This window comes from Apteryx mantelli, chromosome 19 (genome assembly GCF_036417845.1).
Source record: "Apteryx mantelli isolate bAptMan1 chromosome 19, bAptMan1.hap1, whole genome shotgun sequence".
NCBI classification, from domain to species: domain Eukaryota; kingdom Metazoa; phylum Chordata; class Aves; order Apterygiformes; family Apterygidae; genus Apteryx; species Apteryx mantelli.
Window position 1 is genome coordinate 7138735 of NC_089996.1, and position 26447 is coordinate 7165181.

A 26447-nucleotide genomic window follows, 5' to 3' on the forward strand; every position below is an offset into this window, starting at 1 on the left:
TATACACATAAAATCTTTTTTTTTATAAATTAAAACAAATCCAAAGCAGATGCTGTGTAGCCTAGAATACTTTTCAGGGATGCTTATGTGTGTGACCAGTTGACCAAACACTTCACTGATCTTTTCAGGAGCTTTATGTCATACTCTAAAATGCTGAATGCTGGGTTATCCTCTCAGTCTTTTTTGTACTTCCCTCCTGCCCCCTTTTCCAACCTCCCCAAATTTAGAACAAATGTCAACGGTCTTTCCCCTGTAGACATTCACTGAGGGTTCATATATTTCCTCTGTTCACAACACATGCTGTGTTACAGCTGCCATTACTCTTTAATACTTTTCCCTCAACAAGATATTAAAAAAAAATCTATTGAAAACACTCAGTAAGAGGTTTTCCTTTTCCAGGCTTTGTGTAGTAAATGGGAAAGGGAAAAAAGGACATGGATCTAAACTTAGAGTTTTCAAGTGAAAGGACTCAATGTTTTAACATTTTCTCTTCTTGTTCTGTCTAAAAGAGTGTTTCAATTGCTGGTTCTTCCATCAGGAGTTGCTAGAATAACCTTGATAATCATTTTGAATAGCATTGGCTTGTTTAATGCTGAACACTGTCAGGCCCCTTCACCCTGCTTGGTCTAAGCTATCAGGATTATTTTTGTATTAGAGCTCAGCTGACCAAAGAGTAATAAGGCACATCTGCTGTTATCTGTAAAGGCCTGCTTAATTGCAGGGCAGAATTATTAAGATATATAAGTTTCAGCTTAGCTCAGTATGCAAAATGTTCTTGAGATAAGGGCTGCATCTCCATCTACAACAGCCTGAGAATTCTGCTAGCTTTCAGTAATCCTCCTGACTATTGATTGATTAATACCAATCCTCTTTCAGGGTAGTTTCACTACATGATACCAAAACCCACATACCCATAAGCATTATGCTAACTTTTGAGTTTACACTGGTACTGAGATATTAATGAAGAGCTATAAATAGGAATAGGTCAATGTTCATGATGGTCACAGAAATTCGAAGTGGAGCTCCACAGTAACAATAGTTTCTTCTCTGAACAGAAGCCAGCACATACATTCATGCTGTGGATTTGTATATGCTACTAGCACTTGCCCACAGAAACCTTTTGCCAAAGGAGGACCTCCTCCAAGACTTGATGCAGTGCTAGGTGGGACAGTGTGTCCTGCAGTCCCTCGACACCCTGAGCAATCAGGCAGCATTCCCAATCTTCCTTTCAGGAGGCTACTGTCTGTAGTTTTCTTCTCACCTACCAGTGATCTTCTTCCCTTGGAATTATTTTCATTCTGTATGTGAATGGGAGTCAGTTTTGCTACCTCCCCTTGACTCCGTGCCCATGGTCACTTGGGTTCACATTATCTACACCAGACCACCAAGGCTGATTTCCATGTCCCATCAACCAGAGATGGTTCGATCTGCCTCTTGGTGTTAACAATTTTCCAGACCTCCTCCTGAAGGGTAGCCCTCTGGGCCAATGTACTGTGGGTGGAGACATCCAAACCTTCCAAGTTCTTGTTTAAATCTTGCATCATTTCTCTGTAGGCAGGTTGCTTTCTCTCATTATGAGGTGACAACAGACATAGTGTGCCTGCACCGGCAGACTCCAAGGTCTGCAGCCTCAGAGCAAGGACAACGGACTGGCAGAAGGTTGCCTCCTTGTTGACTCTGGGGACAGGAAACCTACTCCTTACCATTTCAGTGAAATAGCTTTATAGCAGCCATTTGTTTGTGTCAAGGAACCTGGTGATTCATTCTGCCACAGGGAAGCTGCCAGAGTCCAGGAGAAAGATGCTGGCAGTGTCACTAGTTCCTCTACTGAATGGGGTCACCAGCTCCCACACCTCAACCTTCAGGATGCCTGTTTCCACATGGCCGTTATGCCCTCACACTGAAAACAGCTTCAGCCAGAGTGGGCCAGGACCACTATTAGAACCAGGTCCTACTGGTTGCTAGTCCTACCATTCAGACTCTCCTCCAAGGATCAAGCAGTGATTCGATTCAGTGAACTACATAGTCCAGTATGGTGAAGGCTGAGTCCCTGAAGCAGTTGGCAAATAGTCTGGTTTCTAATGAGCCCAGGGGTCCATCTCAAGTCCTGCCTCTCTGGGGAACAGGCACTGAGGGAATGCCGATAAGGGACACCTCCCTTCCAGTGGGATCCAGAGCACAAAGGTGCTCCTCAGAGTGGGGCCTACAGGTGTTGCTCTGAAGGGCTGAGCTGGACTCACCCTTTTCCAGCTGAGGCACCACAGGTGCTGGTGGCGCTATGTTGTGTCTAGTAGCCTGGTGATTCTAGGTGCTGGCCAAGAAGGGGATTGAGGCAGGAGGGCCTTGGCAGCTCAGAGCACCGGATTAAGAAGAACGTGCAAGAAGAGCAAGGCCTGGAGGATCAGGGCATGGCTGAGGTCCTCTCCCAGGATGTGAGAGCTAGGGATTTGCTCCCCTCAGGTTGAGGAGGGAATTTAAGTCTCCCATTTCCAAGGAAGCTGTATCATCTGTACTGTAGAGGTAGCAGCACCCTCCATTCTCTGCCATCCACAGGTTAAGTATGAACTAGCTGCTGTCTCATTTCTGTGGGGCTCCTTTCTCAGCAATGGATAACAAGCCTGTCTTATGCATTGCTGTCAAGCTGGGACAAATTGCCCTCAGGATGTGACTGTCTTTCTAGGGACAATATCGGGGGGTCTAATTGAGTCTTAGTCTAGATGCCTGACTTTGGGGATTGAAAATCTTTGACATTTCAGTTTTCAGTGATAAATCCACCCTTTGTGTACCTTCTCAATAAGCCTCTTCTGGGTTTTGCTGTTGCATTGTGCAGGACCCTGGTATATCATAGGCAGGAGGGAGGCATGTGACTAGGCAGTTCTGGACATGCAATCAGTGCAGAACAGCAGCTACCAAGGGAATGTCTGGTTTGAAAAGGAAGTGAGTCTAGGTGTCTCTGGGTGATGACAGTCACTGACCAGTGCTTTGGGGATTGAATCAAGGGTCAGTAGGTCCAAATAAGCCAGTTTTAGAAACCTAAAGCCTTTTTGAAAGTGGTCTGAACATCAGAAAAGGGTCATGTACCAGGCCATAGCAATGAGAAATTCTTTCCTGACTCCTCTATCTCCATAATTGCTTCCCTCACTGCTTCTCTTCACTTTTGTTTACCTGCAGATTCCAGAATTGTTTTTGTTTTGTTTTATAGAACTTTGCAGTATATTTAGATGTTGCTTGGTCTGTGTTTAAGACAAGTAGGATTACTTGCCAGAAACTGATGTTCTTTGGGGGGAAGATGTCCACATACATGTTCACACTGTGGATGAAAACATGGTAACAGCATCTGAACTCAGAGTAGTTTTGTCTAAGCAATACCCAGTTGTGCACATATACCTCCCTAGAATACATCCAGGAGTGTATGGAAAGCATCATACATTCCTAATATGGAAAATACTATATGTTAAATTGTTCATAGCAACCACAGAATCCTGAAAATTTCAAGACTCTTCTGAGACCCCAAAGTAGAAGTGAACAGGAAGAGGGAAATGAACAGTCATGTGGACAACAGTTCTCAAAGACAAGGGAACACACCTCTGAATAACTGCCAGTTTGCACATTCATACTAAACATCTTCAGGCAGTACCCCCTCTAATTCTCTATTCATGTAAATATGGGTCTTCCAAGCAAACTACTGCACAGTTTTGTCAAACACAACTTTGTTTCTGGAGTCCTGTGTTTTCTGATCTGAAAATACCAAGAATGAAGCTATTCTTTTGTGAAGCTATTAGCATAGTTTGCATTCCATCTGAATGCACTCTGATTGCTGCAGATGAGTCAACAAAGGTGGACCCCGAATAGCTCTTTAAGTTTACTACCAACCAGTTAGATGGTCTCCATGTAAAGTTTGCTGCAGTTTTCAGTGTTTTACCATGTTGCACACAGTCCTGAAAATCATCTGCAGAACTTGGTTCTGTGCACATAGGAAGACAAAGTCAACTTAACATTCACTTAGTTAGGTGAAAACTCAGCTATGGAAATGAGAAGCTTTGGGGTAGACACAGTAAGCTTAATTTCTTGGCAGAACCAGAAGTCAAATACTTTCCCTAGCATATATAAGAGTCATGAAGAAGGTACCTTCTGGATGAGAATGAGTAAAATACAGAGTTAATCTCTTTACTTGTGCAGAGAGAACATGAGAGCTGGGAGAACCATTACCATGTGGCTGCTTCCTTGGTGAGTACATCGTCCTTAGCATGGTTTGCAAGCACTGTAATTGCACTAAAGAATAGGGTATCTTTTGAGGTCTTACTACCACGTTCAATAGTGCCAGTCGATTTAACTGAATCATGTGTGCTGCTCTTCTAGCTATATCTAAAGATCCATCTCAACATTAAAACAAAGTAATAGAAGTCCACAGGCACCTCTACATTCCCCCAGTAAACTCCAGACTTTACCTAGAAACAAGGTTAGACACCTCTAGGTTCAATATAATGACCAGGGAGACAAGAAGGCATAGAATGACTTAGAGACCTCTGACTGAAGCTGTTTTCAGTGTGAGGGCATAACGGCCATGTGAAAACAGGCATCCTGAAGGTTGAGGGGTGGGAGCTGGTGACCCCATTCAGTAGAGGAACTAGTGACACTGCCAGCATCTTTCTCCTGGACTCTGGCAGCTTCCCTGTGGCAGAATGAATCACCAGGTTCCTTGACACAAACAAATGGCTGCTATAAAGCTATTTCACTGAAATGGTAAGGAGTAGGTTTCCTGTCCCCAGAGTCAACAAGGAGGCAACCTTCTGCCAGTCCGTTGTCCTTGCTCTGAGGCTGCAGACCTTGGAGTCTGCCAGTGCAGGCACACTATGTCTGTTGTCACCTCATAATGAGAGAAAGCCTACAGGGAACCCTTCCTGGGTAGGGTCAAGGGTATTTCCATTGGCCTCCCCATGCAGGGGAGGGATCCCAGGAGTGAGTTCTGTGTTTGGACTCCAGGCTGGGGCCCACACACTCAAAACATGGGTGATGCAGTGCCAGAGCCCTCCTTGGAATGGGCTCTACATACACAGGGCAGTGCCTGATGCTCGATACTACCTTGGATCCCATGCATCATTTTTCTCACCTTGTCCCTGTGTTATTCACTGAGCTCTTTTTATAACCAAAATGCCAAAGACCAGAAGAAGGTGTCTTGATCTGACAGGATTTAAAGCAGTTCACATGACAATGCCCTTTCCTGAAATTGTATCTGTCACTCTCCAAGACTACCAGCAAATTCCCCCTTTCCCATACTGTCAGGATTGTACAGGCATGCCTGCCACTTCTAATGCTCTGGTATAGGTAGTACCATGTTTCTATATTTTGGACTGTGTGAATGTGTAAGTATGCAAGATATTTGTGATGAGATGGCAGTGATGGACTGAAGATGTATCAGATGCAAAGCATCTGGGACTGCATATTTTGTGTTCATGTGCCTAATTATGTGTACAGGTATGGCTGGCTGGAGGGATTCTTTTGACAGTTGTAGGTAGGAGAAAAGCTGTGAGGGTCTTTCCTAGATCAGAACGATCTTTTCCTGGCTTATAGGCATGGGAACACCTGGATGAACTTAAAACTTGTCAGCAAAAGAAGGGAGCATCTCTTGGTCAGTGGCACTGATCTGCATATCAGCAACTTATCTTGGAGAATCTCTCACTTTTTGGCGATCTGAAGTGTATACAGAGGGGCAAACATGCACATGCCTCTCTGTGTGTGTGTGTGTGTGTGTGTGTGTGTGTGTGCGCGTGTGCCTGCACTTCCTCATACCTGAAGTTACCTCACATCTCTTGGAGGCTCCAGCTTAAAAGTTCAGTTAGATCCCAGCCTTCTGGTAATTTGGCTCTTGGCTGTCTTGCTGTTTATGTGAGGCTTGCAAGCTGTTATACGTCTGCCCTTGTGCTTTCATCATTTTAGCATCAAAACTGCCAAAAGCTTTTAATAAGGTTAATTTATCTTTTAATGTCCTGTTTTATCTATTGTACCGCTGGAATAGTTGCAGCTCAGACATAGCAAGCAATCCACCCTGGATCATACAGTGAGTCGGTGGGAAAGCCAGCAATAGAATCCATAAGTCCTGCATCCAAGTTCTCTAAGTGCCTTGACTAGTCCAAATTCCCTCCTTAACACCCTTGTCAAATTGTTTATAGGAGATGTATTCATACAGTCAGTAAGACATCAAAATTTTCTAATTATATCTAGTCATGTCAAATGACAATTATGTCCTTAGTTCAGTTTGCCAGACAATGCTTTACCAAAGAAGGTTTGCCAAAAATGTTTTGACCGAAGAAAGAGTAGGCATCTGCAGCATCTACAGACTAGATCCTATAAAATGTCCCTGTGACAAGTCTGCCCTGTCTCGACGAAAAGCTTCAAGGTAAGTGTATGGGGTCTGCAGGCTTGCAGAAAGAGGATGGTGCCCACTGTATTCTTTCCACTTCCAATACAGAGGGGACTCTATTTCTCAGCTCAGGCTTTAAATCTGCTTTCAAGGCACCTGCATGTTTTCACTCTGGAATTCTGTACAGTAATAAATTCTGATTTGTTATGTCTATTTTACAGTACTGACCAGCTGCCAGCGTGCAAGTTGCCCACCTGGTATCCCAAGAGGTAAGAATCTGATTTATTAAATTTGGGAGGACAGAGAGAGACTCTGATTTCTGCATGGGTGAGTGAGCAGTTACTGTTTCACCCTATATTCAAACCCAATGTGATTGCAATAGGCTGACGGTGGCATGCCCGTGGCTGGTAAGGTTTTCAAGTGGCTGGGTTTGAAGCCTCTGGCCACTGATGGCAGACCAAAAAATACTCATGGGGGTGTTCCTTTTTCTGCTTAACTGATCTAACAGAGATATGCTAGCTTTACATCTTTGATATGGCAGCACTAGAACTGGACAGAGATTGGCAAAGGATGGAAAAGTGCAAAATTGTACATTTTGTCTGAGAAAATATGAATTAATAAATTATTTGAGCATATGGACCTGTTAACCATCTTTGGAAGATGCCAAAACTCTCTTTGATATTCATTTTCTTGATTTATTAGCTGATGAACAGAGGGAATCTTTATTTAACTAACACAGCTAAAAAATTTTCAAGCTTGGTGGGATAAACTTAGCTACTTGCATATTTATTAAAGCTTGTAAAGAAATAGTCTGATTTTATTGAAGTTCTGAGAACATAACTATTCCTAGGTTTTTTTAAAAAGTCAGTGTTTCAAGTGTTTATTTGGGAGCTTAATACAGGCATTGAAATTCCAGTTTCTGTGCTTGAATTTTATTTCAGCACAAGTTGGAACTTTGGGCCTGAAAATATATTAGGCATTGTACTGAAGAATGACAAATGTATAAACAAATTAAATTATGGCTATTAAAAAGTAGTAAAAACTGCCCTTTTTTATATGCTTAGAATTGCATATGCTTAGAATTGAATTCATTCATTTCTCAGTCACCACTACGGATAATAAGTAAATGACCCACAGATACAATGTTTTCAAGACTTTGTAGTCTCCTGAACTCTAATTTTTCAGAAATGTTTCTGTGCTGTTCATCCTTTTATAAAAATGACCCATATGCATTTCCATTTCTAGTGATCATGTGAAAAGTGCTCAGCCACTTCACTCTCAAATTACAGGCACAGTATTCCTAAAAGTGCCAAAGTGGCAATTGCAAAAGGTCATTAAAAGTTGCTCTCCTAAAAGTTTGAAGACATAGATCACTTCAATACAAAACTCTTATTCTCTAAATTGACTTAAAAATTAGGTTCTCCAGTTGGTTCACGTTAGATGTTCCAGATATGAGACTCAGAGCAAGAAGAGAAGCCACTGCATAGGATATAAAATGTTTCCAAATTTTACAGAATAGACTGAAATAATCAATGCCATATTGTCCTTCCCCATTAGACACTTCTGCTAACGTACCTTCAGTAAAGTGCAGACATGGCCTCTGCAGACTCTGAGATGGCTGTCTTTGGGGAGGCAGCTCCCTACCTCCGAAAATCAGAAAAGGAGAGAATCGAGGCTCAGAACAAGCCTTTTGATGCCAAATCATCAGTCTTTGTGGCTCATCCTAAGGAATCCTTTGTGAAAGGGACAATCCAGAGCAGGGAAACAGGGAAGGTCACTGTCAAGACTGAAGCAGGAGAGGTGAGTGGAAAGCAAGCTTCAGAGCAGCATTTAATTCTCACTCTGAGCTCTTAGCTGACATGCATGGGCCTCTCATTTCCTTGTCAGACTCTGACCGTGAAGGAAGATCAAGTCTTCTCCATGAACCCTCCCAAGTATGACAAAATCGAGGACATGGCCATGATGACCCACCTCCATGAACCCGCTGTGCTGTATAACCTCAAAGAGCGTTATGCAGCCTGGATGATCTACGTAAGTACCAGCAGAAGTCCTCCTGCGACTAGCTAGGAAGAACTGCTACGCTAAGCCAAGTGGAAGCCAACCTGCTGTCTCCCTTCTTTACAGACCTACTCGGGTCTCTTCTGTGTCACTGTCAACCCCTACAAGTGGCTGCCGGTGTACAACCCGGAGGTGGTGTTGGCCTACCGAGGCAAAAAGCGCCAGGAGGCCCCTCCCCACATCTTCTCCATTTCTGACAATGCCTATCAGTTCATGTTAACTGGTGAGGAATCTTAAAGGAATCACAAAGTCTTTCAGAAAATATAATGCTTGTTTTATAACAAAATGAGTATGTTCAGAGATGTAAACCTCATCATGAACCTTACTTTATTTTAGCAGTTATCAGTTTAGCAGTTTAGCAGTTACCCCTACCCATTATTTGGGTCTGAACACTAGTCAAATTGTCACACAAAATATTGCTTTAACTTTGAAAAATATAATTCAGTTCTCTAAAAGGTATACTGTAGCTTAAATTTTTGGTGCCTTGGCTTCATGAAGTCTTAGATTACAAAAACCAAATGCTTTGATTTCAAGTGTTCTTCTGATATTTGCAACTTATTTGTAAAGAACAACAGCAGAATTCTTGCACCACCAAGAAATCATGATAAATGTTTGCATTTCTAATTAGCTGTTAGTTAATACTCTTGTATTATGGATTTATTTCTTCTCAGGTATGAAAATTAGCAAACTAGAACAGATTAGGATTCTGTACACAGAAACTGCAATACGGAGAATGGAATCTGTGATCTGATGTTCACACATCTGCAGTAGTTTCATGAATGCATAGGGATCTAACTGAACATTACAGAGTGATAATGTTGACTCTGGTTAAAAAAAAATAAAAAGGCCTTAAAAAATTTAGGGAAATAGAATGATCACGTAAATGTTTTTTTCTCCTTCTCCATTTTTTCTCTCTGCCACTGAAGCAGGATTATGAATTACAAGTAGGAATTTAGCATTTCATTTTCAGTTTTCTTCATTCTTCCTGCTCTTAGTCAGAAACTTTAAAAACAGACTCGAAAAAACAGAAATACACCAAAAATGAAATAAACTGAAACAAGAAAACAAACAAAACAGAAAATCCTGAAATAATTGATGTATCTACTCACCCTGGAAAGAATTCATTCTTTTGCATTCATTGGTAAGACAGAAAAAGAAGGAGAATAAGAGGTTTGTTTGAATATTTCCAGCACTGGTGAAACATCCAGACTCCCTGGAACCAAAGGTTATCCAGAAAAGAACATTTATAAGAAAGCTGAGGTGGAGGGGAAATCAGAATTCTTTTGACCCACACAGTTTTACACACTGTCAAAACCAATCTCAATTACTTTGTTACATGCCTTTACTTAATAAGAGAGAAACAGGCTGCTTAATGAAAAAAGAATACCCTGAAAATCTACTCTGAAGTGATGCCTCTGTTGATCCAGCTGATATTACCTGTTGCACTGCTAGGAACATCAAAAGTACCTATCGGAATTCCCAGGGCTTTTCACTGCCTTCTGTCCATGCCCCTTCTGGAAGCCTCTGTTCATATTTCTCTCACAGTGTCTGACTTCTTTGTATTCATGAACATTACATATTGTCCCTTTGTTTCTGTCTCTTTCACAGATCGTGAGAATCAGTCAATCCTGATCACGTACGTACATTGCCTGCTCGGGTTCCTGCTGGGCTGCTCTGTGCCAGGGGACCTGCTGCCTGACCATGCGTTCTCTGCTTCTGTCTCTGCCTTCATAGCGGAGAATCCGGTGCAGGGAAGACTGTGAACACAAAGCGTGTCATCCAGTACTTTGCAACAATTGCAGCTAGCGGGGATAAGAAGAAGGAGGAGCAGTCTGGCAAAATGCAGGTGAGGTAGGGGGGGACGGACTGAGCTCTTGGCCTGCAATTGCCGCATGGATTAAACACTGTAACTTAACAATACTTGTCATGTTGTAGGGAACGCTTGAGGATCAAATCATCAGCGCCAACCCCCTGCTGGAGGCCTTTGGAAATGCCAAGACCGTGAGGAATGACAACTCCTCACGCTTTGTAAGTTGTTGCTTTGGCCAAAATCTCTCCCTCTCCTTCCAAGAGCAATGATGGGCCTCGTGCTGTTCGCACTGAAGGAGACGGCAATGGAATGCAGCTAGGCTGAAATGCTTCTTTTTTCCCTTGACAGGGTAAATTCATCAGAATCCACTTTGGGGCCACAGGGAAACTGGCTTCTGCTGACATTGAAACATGTAAGAGACCTTCCTCCTCTCAGCACCTTCCTTCCTGCCTTCCTGCTCTTTGCACTGTCTTGGGTGTAACTCTTTCTCTCTTCCTTGCCAGATCTGCTGGAGAAGTCCAGAGTCACTTTCCAGCTCAAGGCGGAAAGAAGCTACCACATATTTTATCAGGTCACCTCCAACCAGAAGCCAGAGTTAATTGGTAGGAAGGATTACTGAGTTTTTTGGATGAAGATCACTGAGCAACAATTAGCTACTTTACATAAACAATGAAATTTAACCCAAGAACATCCATTTGTTTTCAGAAATGCTCCTCATTACCACCAACCCATATGACTTCCCTTTTGTGAGTCAAGGTGAGATCAGTGTTGCCAGCATTGATGACAAGGAGGAGCTGATGGCTACAGATGTAAGTAACATACAAAACAGGTCATCTGGTGGATAGGTGACCTAGTATGCATACATTTTACTTTATTGATTCTGTTACCAGAGTGCCATTGACATCCTGGGCTTCACTGCTGATGAAAAGACGGCCATTTACAAGCTGACGGGGGCTGTCATGCACTACGGGAACTTGAAGTTCAAGCAGAAGCCACGAGAGGAGCAGGCAGAGCCAGATGGCACAGAAGGTATTATTAAACTCAATAATTGACATTTCTGTAAGTTACTCTGTGTGTCAAAGACATAGTATTAGTCACCAAAAGTTGGTGTTAGGTGGACTTTAGGATGCCAAGGAAAACATTAAGCCAGAACAAAGGTTAACAGATTTCAATAAACAGAACACTGAACACTGCAGATTCTTAGAGAATACTTTAGGATCCTTTGTTCCAATCTTTAGTTGCTGACAAGGCTGCCTACCTGATGGGTCTGAACTCAGCTGACATGCTCAAGGCCCTGTGCTACCCCCGAGTCAAGGTTGGAAATGAATATGTGACCAAAGGTCAGACTGCGCAGCAGGTAAGAAACATATGGTAATCTAAAACTATGCTTTGAATTAACATCCCACTGACTCACCTCCACTCTCTTTGGTAACTCCAGACCTCTACCTGTACTTTAGGTGCACAATGCTGTAGGTGCTCTTGCAAAGGCTGTCTATGAGAGGATGTTCTTGTGGATGGTTGTTCGCATCAACCAGCAGCTGGATACTAAACAACCCAGACAGTACTTCATTGGTGTTCTGGACATTGCTGGCTTTGAGATCTTTGATGTAAGGAACAAAGATTTAGTAGCAGTTACTTGGAAGTGACAACTGGCTGTTATGACAATTCTGAGATATTTTTAATGAAGAATTAATATTATCTCATAATTATTTGCTTTTTTTAAAACCCTGAAGTAAAGAATGACCTTTCAAAGTACTTGTCTTGCAGCAATAGACTCATTTTGTAGATGTGCCCACTCAAAAGTACAGAATGGTCCAAGCAGAAGAATTATTTGGTTTAAATGATCAAGGACAAGACAGTATAAAAACATATATATCATGATAGGCCTAGCATGCTGTACTATTTTTCCCCCATTATTTGGTTTTAGATAATGTAGAAAATATATTTTATGTTCACATTTATTTCAAAGAGAAGATTCCTTGTGAGCAATGAATTTGATGCATTTTTGTGTTTCATTATATAGACATAAAGTACACTGAAGAAATGCAAAGCTTGACAGTGAAGCTAAGATAATTGAATTCCTTATTTTTAAAGGAAAAGAGTTGTAGTCATTGCTGCATCTTGTAAATATGGGTCTTTCTCATTTTTTTTTCACAGTTCAACAGCTTTGAGCAGCTGTGCATCAACTTCACAAATGAGAAACTGCAACAGTTCTTCAACCACCACATGTTTGTGCTGGAGCAGGAGGAGTACAAGAAAGAGGGAATTGAATGGACATTCATTGACTTTGGGATGGACCTGGCTGCCTGCATTGAGCTCATTGAGAAGGTATTCTTTCTGTTCATTAGGTGCGCAAGAATTCTATAATTTTAAAATAACTTGGCCTCATTTCTCAAAGGGTTTTTCCATGTTTGTGTCCAAACATTCAGCTTTTGCTATTCAAGATACCTTGCTCTGTAGTTTATTTTATCTGTGAAGGGAGACATAAGAAGGTTTCACACAGCTTTATGACAACAGCTCTGTACTGATCTCTTTTCAAGTGCCAAAAGATTGTTAAACTCCAAATAACGGTATTCTTTCAAAACACGCAGAATCAGTCTCCAATTTAGAGTCTCTTCCGCATCTTCCAGCTCTAACAGACTTAGGCTTATATAGCAGAACAGCTATAGCTTTGTAAAATAAACATAAAAAATGGCTGTGCATAACTGTCAGCTAACAGTCACACATCCTTTGACTGTATCAATGAGAAGGCAGTCACATAGCACGTGGGATGCAATATTCAGTGGCTGGCAAGATAGTAAGAAGTTAGAATCACAGAATCACAGAAGTTCAAAAGCACCTCTGGGGACTGTCTAGGCCAACTCCCTTCCTCAAAGCAGGGTCAGCTAGAGCAGGTTGCTCAGGACTGTGTCCAGTCAGGATTTGAGTATCTTCAGTGATGGACTCTCAACAAACTCTGTGGGCAACCTGTTCCAATGTTTGACCACCCTCCCAGTAAAAACCTTTTCTCTTATGTGTGAATGGAATTCCCTGTATTTTAATTTATGCCCATTGACTTTCCTCCTGTCACTGGATATCATAGAGAAGAGTCTGACTCTTCCTTCTTTATTCTCACCCATCAAATATTTATACACATTGCTAAGATCCCCTTGAAACTTCTCTTCTTGAGGCTAAATAATCACAGCTCTCTCAGCCTCTCCTCATCTGACAAGATGTTCCTATCCTCTGGTGGCCCTTGACTGGACTTACTCCAGCAGGTCCATGTCCCTCTTGTACTGGGCAGCCTTGAACTGGACAAAGCACTACAGATGTGGCCTCACCATTGCTGAATAGAGGGGAAGGATCACCTTCCTCATCCTGCAGGCAACACTCTTCCTAATGCAGCCCAGGATTTGTAGGCCTTCTCTACCAGAAAGTCACACTGCTGGCTCATGTTCAACTTGTGATAAGACATCTCTGTGTGTTGTGAGGCCCTTTGGATAAGAAGGTTTTGCCTATGTTTTATAAAGAAGGTTCTTGACCCAAACTAAATGAATTTCCATTAATCATTATGACTTATTTGGAGCTAAAACACATAGGTATCAACATGTTTAATCTCATTTATCAGCAGAAAACATGATAGAATAATATTTTCGGATGTGTATCTCAGCCTGTGCTCCTCCACTCTGCAAAAGTGATGGTCATATTGTCCTGAAAACTAATTTGCAATTTGTCCCTCTTGTTCATTTCTTCCAGCCCATGGGCATCTTCTCCATCCTAGAAGAGGAGTGCATGTTCCCCAAGGCAACTGACACCTCTTTCAAGAACAAGCTCTATGACCAGCATCTGGGCAAGTCCAGCAACTTCCAGAAACCCAAGCCTACCAAAGGAAAGACTGAAGCTCATTTCTCTCTCATACACTATGCTGGCACAGTGGACTACAACATCACTGGTTGGCTTGAGAAGAACAAGGACCCTCTGAATGAAACCGTCATTGGGTTGTACCAGAAATCATCACTGAAAACACTAGCCTTACTGTTTGCCAATTATGGTGGAGCAGAAGCAGGTCAATTCTATGCAGCCCATATTTTACAAAAGGGAATCATTAAAGGCAAAAGCAAAAATCTAAAACCTGTTTAATATGTTTTCAATTTTGCAGAGGCTAGTGCTGGTGCTGGCAAGAAAGGCGGCAAGAAGAAGGGTTCTTCTTTCCAGACTGTCTCAGCTCTTTTCCGGGTATAGTATCTCTTCCTAAGATAAGGAGTAACCACACCATTTAAAATGGCTAGTCTTTCTTTTTGCTTGCTTGTGTAAAAAGATCCCAAATTTTGGGGGTCATATTTTGATAGAGAATAAATCCATTGTAACTCATTTAAGCTCCATTACATTGAAAACACAACCTATCCCTTTGTCCACTTCTTCCGGAACAATGTCATACAGAAAATGCCTAAAACAATACTAAAAGACACAGATTCCCTCCTGATGCCTGTCTGTATTTCAGAGCCTTATATTGTCCTATAACAATATTGTTCCTGCCACTGGTCTGGAGGATGAGCTGTTAGCTCCATGAATTTTTCTATTTTTTATCCATGACTCAGGGACCAATCTCATATGGTTGAAATGCCCCACATCTTAGGAAACAGATTTTTAAGATGGCATATACCTGGTGGTTCTTTCTCAAAACCAGGTCTTGCTGCCTGGCTGTTACATACACTCTTCCACATGAATTATCTAATCTCCTCTGAGGTATTTATTACCATATTTATCTTTCGCTTGGGGCTTCCTTCTTGATATAGACTCATTCCTCCTACTGAGCTGCTGTCATATGATCCTTGATCACCTGACCCAGCCCCTAGCCAGTGCTCTGAAACAGAGCATGGGCGTGTGCATATATGCCCCAGGAAAAATAACCATAGCTGTAACAGCTTTTTTCATGCAAGTGGGAAATGATTGTCAGCATGTATCGTTCAAAAAGAATACAATAAGCCTAGGTTTAAGGCTTATTGACTATAAGGCTATAAGACTTTCAGGGGTAATGTTATCAGAGAAACGTTATTTGTTTTATTTAAGTTGCATTTTTGTTATGTTTTCAAACTTTCTTCCACTACTCCACTGATCTAGGCATGATGTGGGACCTACTGACTGCTTAATTTATGTACTCTGAAGGCACCTGTGTCTCTCCATTAATTATAGAGACTAATTACTTATAAATAAATTTAATAGAGAATAATTATAATCCAAGGCTGGGATTCATCTCACCTTACTTTAGATGGCCAAAATCTAGACATGTAGACTAGACATATAAGACTCAGCTTGTCATTTGTGCTCCTTTTTCTTTCAGTGGGGAGAAATAGGAAGTCACTACATAGTGCGATCCATATGACGTACATTAGGTGTCTACCTTAGTATACTCCAAACTGCCTCACAGAGGTACCTATTTATCTCCCTGGCTACATCTAGTGGAAGATGGATCTCATTTCTAATGAACATGTTCAACTAGAGTAAGCCAACTCCTCAATCTAATTCTACACAAAATATAGTGAAATGTCATATAAGTGTATGTTGAGAGTACAATATTTCCTGCTGATTAAACAGTAGACCTTTATACTTTAATTTAATAATAATTATGTTCTGTGGAAAGTAGGAAAAATGGGTGCAAGTGACACCAGTCACTAATTTTTGTCTGGTTTCTCATTATCTCATTACAGAGGGCTTGATGCTTACTGTGGAAATTACATTTGCTAATATAAACTTTTGTTAATGACTCTCCCAGGAGAATTTAAACAAGCTGATGACCAATCTGAGAAGCACTCACCCCCATTTTGTACGCTGCATCATCCCAAATGAAACAAAAACACCTGGTAAGAGACACACATACAGAAGGTTATAAATATGGTGGAGCTCTTCCTCTCTGTACTACAGAATATAGTATTCATGTGTGCTCTCAACTGCTAGGTGCCATGGAGCATGAACTGGTGCTGCACCAGCTGCGGTGCAACGGCGTGCTGGAAGGGATCAGAATTTGCAGGAAAGGATTTCCCAACAGAGTCCTGTATGCAGATTTTAAACAGAGGTCAGACTGCTCCCCCTTACTGGGTCATTTTGACCATGTTGAGTACCGTGTGGAATTTAAGCACATTCATCTATCATTTAAAGCCATCTGTAAAGTTTAGATTTAGCAGCTGTTTAATGTTCTCAAAAGTTCTTAGACCCTTTCTTGCAGTGTATCAGCCAACTGGTTTCAACAATAGACCTCTTTATATTCTGTTTTCTCCCCCAGATACCGAGTATTAAATGCAAGTGCTATTCCAGAAGGACAGTTCATTGACAGCAAGAAGGCTTGTGAGAAACTTCTGGGATCAATTGATATAGACCACACTCAGTATAAATTTGGTCACACCAAGGTACCAGAACTGTTTGGTTCAAGTACTCTGTGTTTTTGGTTTGTATAGCTTGAGAATGATGCTCAAATTCTCAAGACAGGGTATGAAATGATCAAATAGTATATTTAAAATGAATGAAAATTAGTATTTTTTTGACTCAGTACTTCATTATAACTGTGAAATTCATTGCCATAGGATCATAGGATGATGCTGTTTCAGGGTTCCCAATCTAAGACAAAGTTGTAGAATAAAAGAACCAAGAGCTAATAAAAACAAAGGCATAATATCTGGCTCATATAGTTCCTAAATTTCAGGTTACTAGCAGCTTGGGGATATCACTACATGCTTTCTTTGGACTTTTGCTCTTTTTCTTAACTTCCCATATTATCTGTTTTGAGGACAGGATACTGGGCTACACCGAACGATGATCACTGTATCTATTTTTATGTTCTTATCTAAGGTGTTCTTCAAAGCTGGACTGGTAGGTCTCCTGGAGGAGATGAGAGATGAGAAGCTGGCACAGCTCATCACTCGCACGCAGGCCAGGTGCAGGGGCTTCCTGATGAGGGTGGAGTACCAGAAAATGGTGGAGAGGAGGTAGACATTTCTTCAAAATAGGCTCACTGTACTTGTCTTACTGGGTCATCACTGTCTAAATATTTAATATTTTTTTGAATTACCTTTCAGAGAGTCCATCTTCTGCATCCAGTACAACATTCGTGCATTCATGAATGTCAAGCATTGGCCCTGGATGAAGCTGTTCTTCAAAATCAAGCCCTTGCTGAAGAGTGCAGAATCAGAGAAGGAGATGGCCAACATGAAACAAGAATTTGAGAAAACCAAGGAAGAGCTAGCAAAGTCTGAGGCAAAGAGGAAGGAGCTGGAGGAGAAAATGGTGAAGCTGGTGCAGGAGAAAAATGATCTGCAGCTCCAAGTGCAGTCTGTGAGTACTACCAGTGTGCCTGCTCTGAACTGAACTGTGATGATAAGGCTTATATGTAGAACTACATTTTTAGAAGACATGTAGAAACTATGATTTTGATTCAATTATATAGTATTTCATTAAGTGGTGCTGTTAAAAATTTAATTAGTTGCAATGAGGACTGTCAGGAGAATGTGGTCAAGGCATCACAAGATCATCTTGATACCATGGGTGAGACTTTTCTAGGACGGTTCCTGAGAATTCTGTCATTTACCTTCAGTAAAACTGCATCAGCTAAAACAAGAAGCTCTTTACTTTCAGGTAGTATAATTTTTGTTCTTCTAGGCTAGGTTTTCATATCTCTCCAATACTGATATGTCCATTCTTGTAAACACATGATTAGGAATCCTTTGAAAAAGATAAAAGGACATATCTTTATTTTCTTTATTCTCAACTAAACATGACAGTTTGCTTCTTTCCAGCATAGGTGGCAGCCTACCTGTCAGGAATACAGGAAGTATTGTGTTAAGATATTGAACATAAACCTAATTGAGAGGAAACAGAATTTAATCTTCTCACTCATAATACTAAAACACTCAGGAACATGAATTGGAATAATTTCATGATATTAGGTGGCATACCTATGGCATTGTAATGCTGTGATTTCTAAATTAAATCATTCATAGAATCAACTGTATCCACAAAATAATACTATGCAATACATTTGCTGTAGGTAAGGTTAAGTGGTCCCCTTATTAAAGCATCTTGAACTGTAAAAGGATTAAAAAAATCTGTTCACTGCTAAAATGATCATTTTTCTGTCATAGTGTATCTGCTAGACTGAAAAGTGAGATAAAACACAAACAACAAATACTGCAGTATGTCTGCTACAAGAAATCCAGAGTCAGATTTTCAAAATGGCTCATTTTCCAAAAGCTCCTGTTCTTCTTAGCTGATGAAAGTCTCACTGAGAAAAGCTGAAGCTGCTGGATGCTGAGTATTTTTGAGAAATGGTGACGAAAATCTAAATCATAAACAGTTGCTCTCAAAAACAGTAGGGTGAAAAAACAAATACAGGAATGATGTCAGCGTAACTGTGACTTTGGTATTTATATGCAGCTTGGCATATAGTTATCACTCAGCACTTTATAAATGTTTGAAAATATGGGAGATCTCCTATGATTAAACCAAAATGTATATGCTTTGTTGTAATGTTGATCTTGATGGGATAAGTTTGGAATCTATACCTTACATATGTATATAAATACTTAGGCCTTCATATAGATTAAAAACAATTTTGTTTGGTGCTAGCTTTCAATATTAGTTGTTTCAAAAAACACTCAAGACAATTTAAAGTCAGTTTTAGGTTATCTTACTTTACATTACAAAATTGCTATCCAGGTTTCTAAGCTAAGAATCTCAGCATCCCCCAGAAGACATATCCAGAAAAAAATTATTTTCCCAACAGGAAGCTGATGCTCTGGCTGATGCTGAGGAAAGATGTGATCAGCTGATCAAAACCAAAATCCAGCTGGAAGCCAAAGTTAAGGAAGTGACTGAAAGGGCAGAGGACGAGGAGGAGATCAATGCTGAACTGACAGCCAAGAAGAGGAAACTGGAGGATGAATGCTCAGAGCTGAAGAAAGATATTGATGATCTGGAATTAACACTGGCCAAAGTCGAGAAGGAAAAACATGCCACTGAAAACAAGGTATAATGCACCAGATGTCACTCTCATGCCAGAAAAGAACTCAGTGTTTTTACACTATAAAGTTTTAAACAATATTTTTTATCTACACTTGCTCCCTTCTCACAGGTGAAAAACCTCACTGAGGAGATGGCAGCCCTGGATGAAACCATCGTAAAGCTGACAAAAGAGAAGAAAGCCCTCCAAGAGGCCCACCAGCAGACACTGGATGACCTGCAGGCAGAAGAGGACAAAGTCAATACGCTGACCAAAGCTAAAACCAAGCTGGAGCAGCAAGTGGATGATGTAAGCACACGTGCATGTGGGGAGATCAAAGCTGTTATAGAGTTAGACCTGGCTGGCAGAGCACTCATGATCTTGTTCTGTTTAGCTTGAAGGGTCCCTGGAGCAAGAGAAGAAAGTGCGCATGGACCTTGAGAGAGCCAAGAGGAAACTCGAGGGTGACCTGAAGCTGGCTCATGATACCATAATGGACTTGGAAAATGATAAGCAGCAGCTGGATGAGAAACTGAAGAAGTAAGTGTGGTTGCGGGGCACCTTTGCACTGTTCAGGTGCACATACATTCATTGTTGGGCTCTAACACAGTTTGTTTTGCGCAAAGGAAAGACTTTGAAATCAGCCAGATCCAGAGCAAGATCGAGGATGAGCAAGTTCTCAGCATGCAATTACAGAAGAAGATCAAGGAGCTGCAGGTGAGTCTTTGTTCCGTCCCTTCTTTCATGCCGACAGAGGTCAGGTAGGAGCAGGGCGTGGGTGTGAATGGTGCCTAATGTTCCCCAGGCCCGTATTGAGGAACTGGAGGAGGAAATCGAGGCCGAGCGGACCTCTCGGGCCAAAGCAGAGAAGCATCGGGCTGACCTCTCCAGGGAGCTAGAGGAGATCAGTGAGCGCCTGGAAGAAGCAGGGGGAGCTACAGCAGCTCAGATTGAGATGAACAAGAAGCGTGAGGCAGAATTTCAGAAGATGCGCCGGGACCTCGAGGAGGCCACTCTGCAGCATGAAGCCACAGCTGCCACCTTGCGGAAGAAGCATGCGGACAGCACGGCCGAGCTTGGGGAGCAAATCGACAACCTTCAGCGTGTCAAGCAGAAGCTGGAGAAGGAGAAGAGTGAGCTGAAGATGGAGATTGACGACTTGGCCAGCAACATGGAGTCCGTCTCCAAAGCCAAGGTACAGAAATGTTTATTAATAGCAATATGAAAACAATGAAACATTTATGTTTAATCTTATCTTATTTAAATATGATCAGGTTATAATATAACTGTCTTTTTCCAAATCTATTATATAGAACTGTATTTGTATGCACATTGTCTCAAGGGGAAATACATAGACTGCATCTTCTGGCCACATTTTCCTGCTGTAAGAGTAAGGAAGAATCCAGATATTAATCTGCTTTTCTTATGTCTATTTGACACCTAGGCAAATCTGGAGAAGATGTGTCGCACTCTGGAAGACCAGCTGAGTGAATTTAAAACAAAGGAAGAGCAGAATCAGCGCATGATCAGTGATCTAAGTGCTCAAAGAGCTCGTCTGCAGACAGAATCTGGTGAGGCACCTCCATCTCTAGTTTGGAAATGGGAGAACCCCCTAAAGGGCTTTATAAGATCATAAATGGCTATTGAAATATTTTCTGACTACAAACTTTCCCAGGTGAATATGCACGTCAGGTGGAGGAAAAAGATGTTTTGATTTCTCAACTGTCTAGAGGAAAACAGGCTTTTACTCAACAGATTGAGGAACTGAAGCGACAGCTAGAGGAAGAGATAAAGGTGAAAAGATTTCATACTACATATGAAATACATATTTTATATTGCATTGTTTCTGAGGTAGGTTTCCAGAGCTGAAAAGATGATTTAATTAAAAAACATAACAACGCATTAGGCCACCCATTCAAGGCCCTGCTGGTATTAAAACCCCTCCCAACATTTTGCAAGTATGTCAGAGAATAGCTTCCCTTGTTTCAGCTTTAAATTATTCATGCAGCGGCTTACTCACTACTTTCCTGGAATAATCCAGTGTCTAAATGCCAGTATGAGGCGATTTCCCAGCATATGTCTACTACTTGTTGCAATCCTTGTCTTCGCAGGCCAAGAACGCCCTGGCCCACGCCTTGCAATCCGCTCGCCATGACTGTGACTTGCTCCGGGAGCAGTATGAAGAAGAGCAGGAAGCCAAGGGTGAGCTGCAGCGCGCCCTGTCCAAGGCCAACAGTGAAGTGGCCCAGTGGAGAACCAAATATGAGACGGACGCCATTCAGCGCACGGAGGAACTGGAGGAGGCCAAGTACGTGGCAGTGGGGTGCGAAGAAGCCAGAGGAGACTGAAAGTACAGAAGGGACTTTGAATGGCAGAAATGAGGCCCCGCACTGTGGCGTGCAGGGAGGCCAAGTACATGGGGAAGGTGGAGAAGGCTGGCAGACACTAGTAAGGGAAATTTGAAAAGACCATTGAGAGAGTGACAGAAAGAAGCCAAGACTAGGCTGGGGAGGGGTGATGGGTAGAGGAGAGTGTGTGCTATAGAGGGTGTGGTTATGAAAAGACAAAGGCAAATAGGCCACATGACAAAGAAAGCAAGAGAGAGGCAATGTATGGGGTGTGCAGAGAGCAGAGGGATTGCTAGCGCCAGGAGAAAGGAAAAGGGAACAAAATGACTTGCTGGGGCAGGCTCTACCCTGTGTGTGCATGGGACCAAATACTGCAAAGTGGCTACGCATGCCATTGTGAAAAGCACCCTGGCTGCAGAAAAGCTGCTCCACTTTGCTTCCTCACTGGGAGCTGTATTTACCACCTCCTAGGAAGAAGCTGGCGCAGCGTCTGCAGGAAGCGGAGGAACACGTTGAAGCTGTGAATGCCAAATGTGCTTCCCTGGAAAAGACAAAGCAGCGGCTGCAGAATGAAGTGGAGGACCTGATGATTGATGTGGAAAGGTCGAATGCTGCCTGCGCAGCTCTGGACAAGAAGCAGAAGAATTTCGACAAGGTAACCTGGGCTCCAGCCTTGTGCTGTGGGGACAGAGCATCCCCTTATGGTTGCCACATCCGTACTCAGGCCCTGTTGCTCTTCAGATCCTGGCAGAGTGGAAGCAGAAGTATGAGGAAACGCAGGCTGAGCTGGAAGCCTCCCAGAAGGAGTCTCGCTCTCTCAGCACGGAGCTGTTTAAGATGAAGAATGCCTACGAGGAGTCCTTGGACCACCTGGAGACGCTGAAGCGGGAGAACAAGAACTTGCAGCGTAAGTCCCGGGCACTCTGCTCCTCACAGGGCTTTCTTGCAAGCTTCTCTAGCCACCCCACCAAATGGGTCTTTGCCCGCAGTGCTGCAAGGGTGCGTGTCACCTTCCTGTGGCAGGACGTTTCTGCTGCTGCTCAGGGCCTGACCCTGCCATTTGTCCCTGTCCCTACAGAGGAGATTGCTGACCTGACGGAGCAGATTGCAGAGGGAGGAAAGGCCATTCATGAGCTGGAGAAAGTGAAGAAGCAGATTGAGCAGGAGAAATCTGAAATCCAGGCTGCTCTGGAGGAAGCTGAGGTACACGGCAGTAGTCACTGGTGTCCACACTAAAAGTACGAGCAACAGGGACGTGTGGCTACAAAATGTGTGGTTCTCCTCTGCCCTGGCTGTGGAGCACAGCCAACTCAGATTTCCTAAAATACTGTGTAAGAGAGTACTTGGCAGGTAAGCAGCAGATTTAGTCACGTGATGACTCTCCCCGTCCACTTGTCCAGGCCTCCCTAGAACATGAGGAGGGGAAGATCCTGCGCCTCCAGCTGGAGCTCAACCAGGTCAAGTCTGAGATTGACCGGAAGATAGCAGAAAAAGATGAGGAAATCGACCAGCTGAAGAGAAACCATCTGCGAGTTGTGGAGTCCTTGCAGAGCAGCCTGGATGCAGAGATCAGGAGCAGGAATGAAGCGCTGAGGCTGAAGAAGAAGATGGAGGGAGACCTGAATGAAATGGAGATCCAGCTGAGCCATGCCAACCGCGTGGCTGCAGAGGCCCAAAAGAACCTGAGGAACACACAGGCAGTGCTGAAGGTCCGTTAAGCAGAGAGAGAACTGAGTGAATGGCTTAGCTCATTTCTTCAGGGCAAGAATACTATGCCACCTTGTAATTTCTGCTGCCTCCTTTACAGGATACCCAGATACACCTGGACGATGCTCTCAGGACACAGGAGGACCTGAAGGAGCAGGTGGCCATGGTGGAGCGCAGAGCAAACCTGTTGCAGGCTGAAATTGAGGAGCTACGGGCAGCCCTGGAGCAGACGGAGCGGTCGAGGAAAGTGGCTGAGCAGGAGCTGCTGGATGCAACGGAACGTGTGCAGCTCCTCCACACCCAGGTAAGGGCTTGGTGTGGAAACCAGCTGTGCAGGCACTTAACACAGAGGACTGCTTATGTGTCAGAGGATAGGTCATGACAATGGTCTAGAGTTGCCTCTATACTGCTGTCCACAGGGAAGGCATGCTTACGGCCCATTGCTTTGAGTTGAGTATTTCAGGCCTAGGAATACAAATCATGCAATTTCTGTTTGCCCAGAACACCAGCTTGATCAACACCAAGAAGAAGCTGGAAACGGACATTTCCCAAATCCAGAGTGAAATGGAGGATACGATCCAGGAAGCCCGCAATGCTGAAGAGAAAGCCAAGAAGGCCATCACAGATGTGAGTTGCGGGCTCCTTGCATTACTGATGGTGGATGGATTCTGCCCCAACATGTCTCCTGCCGCAAACTGGTGCTGTTCCTTTGCTCTCCAGGCAGCCATGATGGCAGAAGAGCTGAAGAAGGAGCAGGACACCAGCGCCCACCTGGAGAGGATGAAGAAGAACTTGGACCAGACAGTGAAGGACCTGCAGCTCCGCCTGGATGAGGCTGAGCAGCTGGCCCTGAAAGGAGGCAAGAAGCAAATCCAGAAGCTGGAGGCCAGGGTGTGTAGGGCTGGTGTTTGTGCATCAGGGAGCACGTGCCATGAGGCACCACTGGGGAAGCTCCAAGCATGGCCTTCTCATTGCAGGTGCGGGAGCTGGAAGGGGAGGTTGATGCTGAGCAGAAGCGCAGCGCTGAAGCTGTGAAGGGTGTGCGCAAATACGAGAGGAGGGTGAAGGAGCTGACCTACCAGGTAAGGCAGGAGGCCTTCTTGTGCTGACACAGCCTTCTCCCAGGAAGCCAAAACATTTTAACGTGATTGCCATGGGGAAATGCTATTTTTGGTGTGGGGAAACCAATGCACTCTCTTTCCTGCTTACCAACTGCACTAGTCTGAGGAAGACCGGAAGAATATTCTCCGGCTCCAGGACCTGGTGGACAAGCTGCAAATGAAAGTGAAGTCCTACAAGAGACAGTCTGAAGAGGCTGTAAGTATTGCCCTGAGTGGTGGCAAGAGTCACTTTCCAAGGCGGGTAGCATGCTCATTGAGGAGATGATTATGAGAAACGTGGGAACTGCCATTGGGCCATAATGGACGGCTTTAGCGTCTTTGACATGCTGATAAATCACCCTGGTACTTGGGCACCAAACAAGAGAGAGAAGAAGAGGGCAAATGCAAGACCAGAGGCAGATAACAATTTTTAGGTATACAAGATCCGTGTAGTTTGTAAGAAACAGTTCTTAGTTAATAATACGCAGAGTACAACAGATCAAGTAGTTTTTAAAAGAAGGTGTTCTCCTGAATTTCATCAAAAACATCTTGAATTTCACATAGGTATCTCTAGGAAAGATTCCTGTGTACTCCCAAGACATACTGTGCCCTGAAATTAGAATTGTGTGAGGGGACCTTGCCTTTTTCTGGGCATTCTGCCATCAGGGATGAACTGAGGGAAATCCTGCAGCCTCTGATTTTAGGAATCTCTGAGCATGGCTTCTTTGCTGCAGAGTCCAGTACAGACAAGGGTTACTGCACTCTGCTGAGGGGACGATTGGTGAGATCTCACGGACTCACCATCTCTTACAAATCCCTAACCAGGCCTCAGCAACTTAGAAGGCCCAAGGGACTTACCTGAGAACTAGTTAAATGTTTACTAGCCAAACTAACAAATCTTTTTTTCAGTTAAAGCACTACCCAGACTGTTTCCTTCTCAGCTTCCAGAGAGCAGAACGGTGATAAAAATCCAGGCTTAATCCCGTTCTGTGTTCAGAGCCTGTTTTGCTCAGTCTAGAAGGGATCTTCTAAACAAGGGAGGATGAGGAGGTCCGTGTGAGGCTTATGGGAAAGCAGTGGTGGTTCTGGGCCTTCCCCTTCTCCCCAGGGAACAGCCGCAGCCCCTCAAGTCCCAGTGGCAGGAGGACTGGAAACCCCTGCGCTGGGCTCTTCACCACCACCACCTCCCTCTCCCCTACAGGAGGAGCTGTCCAATGTCAACCTCTCCAAATTCCGCAAGATCCAGCACGAGCTGGAGGAAGCCGAGGAGCGGGCTGACATTGCAGAGTCGCAGGTCAACAAGCTCCGAGCCAAGAGCCGGGAGTTTCATAGGAAGATCGAAGAGGAAGAGTGAGGATGTCAGGAGGCAGCAAAGTGACGTGGGTGGTGCACAAAATGTGAACCTCTCTGTCACTCTCTTCTGTAACTAGTCTTTGTAACCGCCTCAATGCCTAGAGAATAAAGACCATAGACTGCTTTGCATACACACCCTGAGCAGTGGCTTCTTTTCTTCCTCCCTGGCTCCCTCATTAAGCTTTGGATATTGCTGAATGGTTAACTTTAACTCTGACCATCAGCTACCAGCATTGCTGCGCAAGTTTTCAGTGCCCAGTCAGGTAAAACCACAGGTGACTGCATACTTTTCCTGGCTGGGGGAAGGGAGAAACTAATGCAAGCTCTGGAAGGAGGAACTGCAAACTTACAAGCTGGCAGTCCCTGCAGAGACAGTCCTACCTGTGCTCCCTTCTGTCTCCAGCAGCTCCTTGCACTGCTCTTGCCCTCACAGACTCTTTGTGCTTTTCTCGTGCTCTCTTGTTTGTGATCTTGGCAATCACAAATGCTAAACATCCGTCTCGGAGCAAATTATCACCTGCTGTGGTGTTTTGCATTGTGAAGGACAGACAGTTCCGTAGGAGAGCCCATTTTCAGCAGACACAGCACCGTTATGACACTTCCATCGTGCCCCTAAATTGTGCAGTCTTTCCTACCCTAGATTCCCTCAGCTGCTGCCACCACCTGCTCGTACTTTCTCTGCATGGGGCCACATGCTGGAAGGACTCCCCTCCGTGGCCCGTGGCCCATACACTGCGTAGCA

The 26447-nt window shown here is 43.5% G+C and overlaps 1 protein-coding gene across 2 annotated transcripts; it reads left to right on the top strand.

Moving 5' to 3' along the window:
• The first annotated feature begins 7931 nt into the window (after nt 1-7931).
• LOC106496872 (myosin heavy chain, skeletal muscle, adult-like) lies at nt 7932-25824 on the top strand. 2 transcript variants are annotated; one of them, XM_067308334.1, is made up of 38 exons: nt 7932-8161; nt 8249-8392; nt 8486-8642; nt 10028-10055; nt 10154-10265; nt 10355-10447; nt 10578-10641; nt 10733-10831; nt 10935-11038; nt 11120-11258; nt 11468-11586; nt 11687-11836; nt 12387-12557; nt 13965-14274; nt 14368-14444; nt 15982-16069; nt 16164-16281; nt 16489-16612; nt 17052-17188; nt 17279-17534; nt 18982-19224; nt 19330-19506; nt 19592-19737; nt 19824-19914; nt 20003-20392; nt 20642-20768; nt 20873-20991; nt 21309-21505; nt 22017-22200; nt 22287-22452; nt 22624-22748; nt 22946-23254; nt 23353-23556; nt 23754-23879; nt 23973-24143; nt 24230-24334; nt 24474-24569; nt 25554-25824. In XM_067308334.1, exons 1-38 carry the CDS (start codon nt 7955-7957, stop codon nt 25704-25706), a joined length of 5826 nt encoding a protein of 1941 aa, XP_067164435.1. In that variant the 5' UTR covers nt 7932-7954; the 3' UTR covers nt 25707-25824. The 2 variants fall into 2 exon arrangements, with proteins under 2 accessions (XP_067164435.1, XP_067164436.1); XM_067308335.1 differs by lacking the exons at nt 23353-23556; nt 23754-23879; nt 23973-24143; ... (1 more) ...; nt 24474-24569; nt 25554-25824 and having other exon boundaries at nt 22624-22783; nt 22946-22973.
• The last annotated feature ends 623 nt before the right edge of the window (nt 25825-26447 follow it).

Bases quoted from the DNA above. Each gene is read 5' to 3' on its own strand.
- LOC106496872 (XM_067308334.1), top strand. From the start codon at position 7,955: ATGGCCTCTGCAGACTCTGAGATGGCTGTCTTTGGGGAGGCAGCTCCC. The intron at 10,448-10,577 runs GTAAGTTGTTGC...TTCCCTTGACAG, and splicing joins ATGACAACTCCTCACGCTTT to GGTAAATTCATCAGAATCCA. The intron at 10,832-10,934 runs GTAGGAAGGATT...ATTTGTTTTCAG, and splicing joins CCAGAAGCCAGAGTTAATTG to AAATGCTCCTCATTACCACC.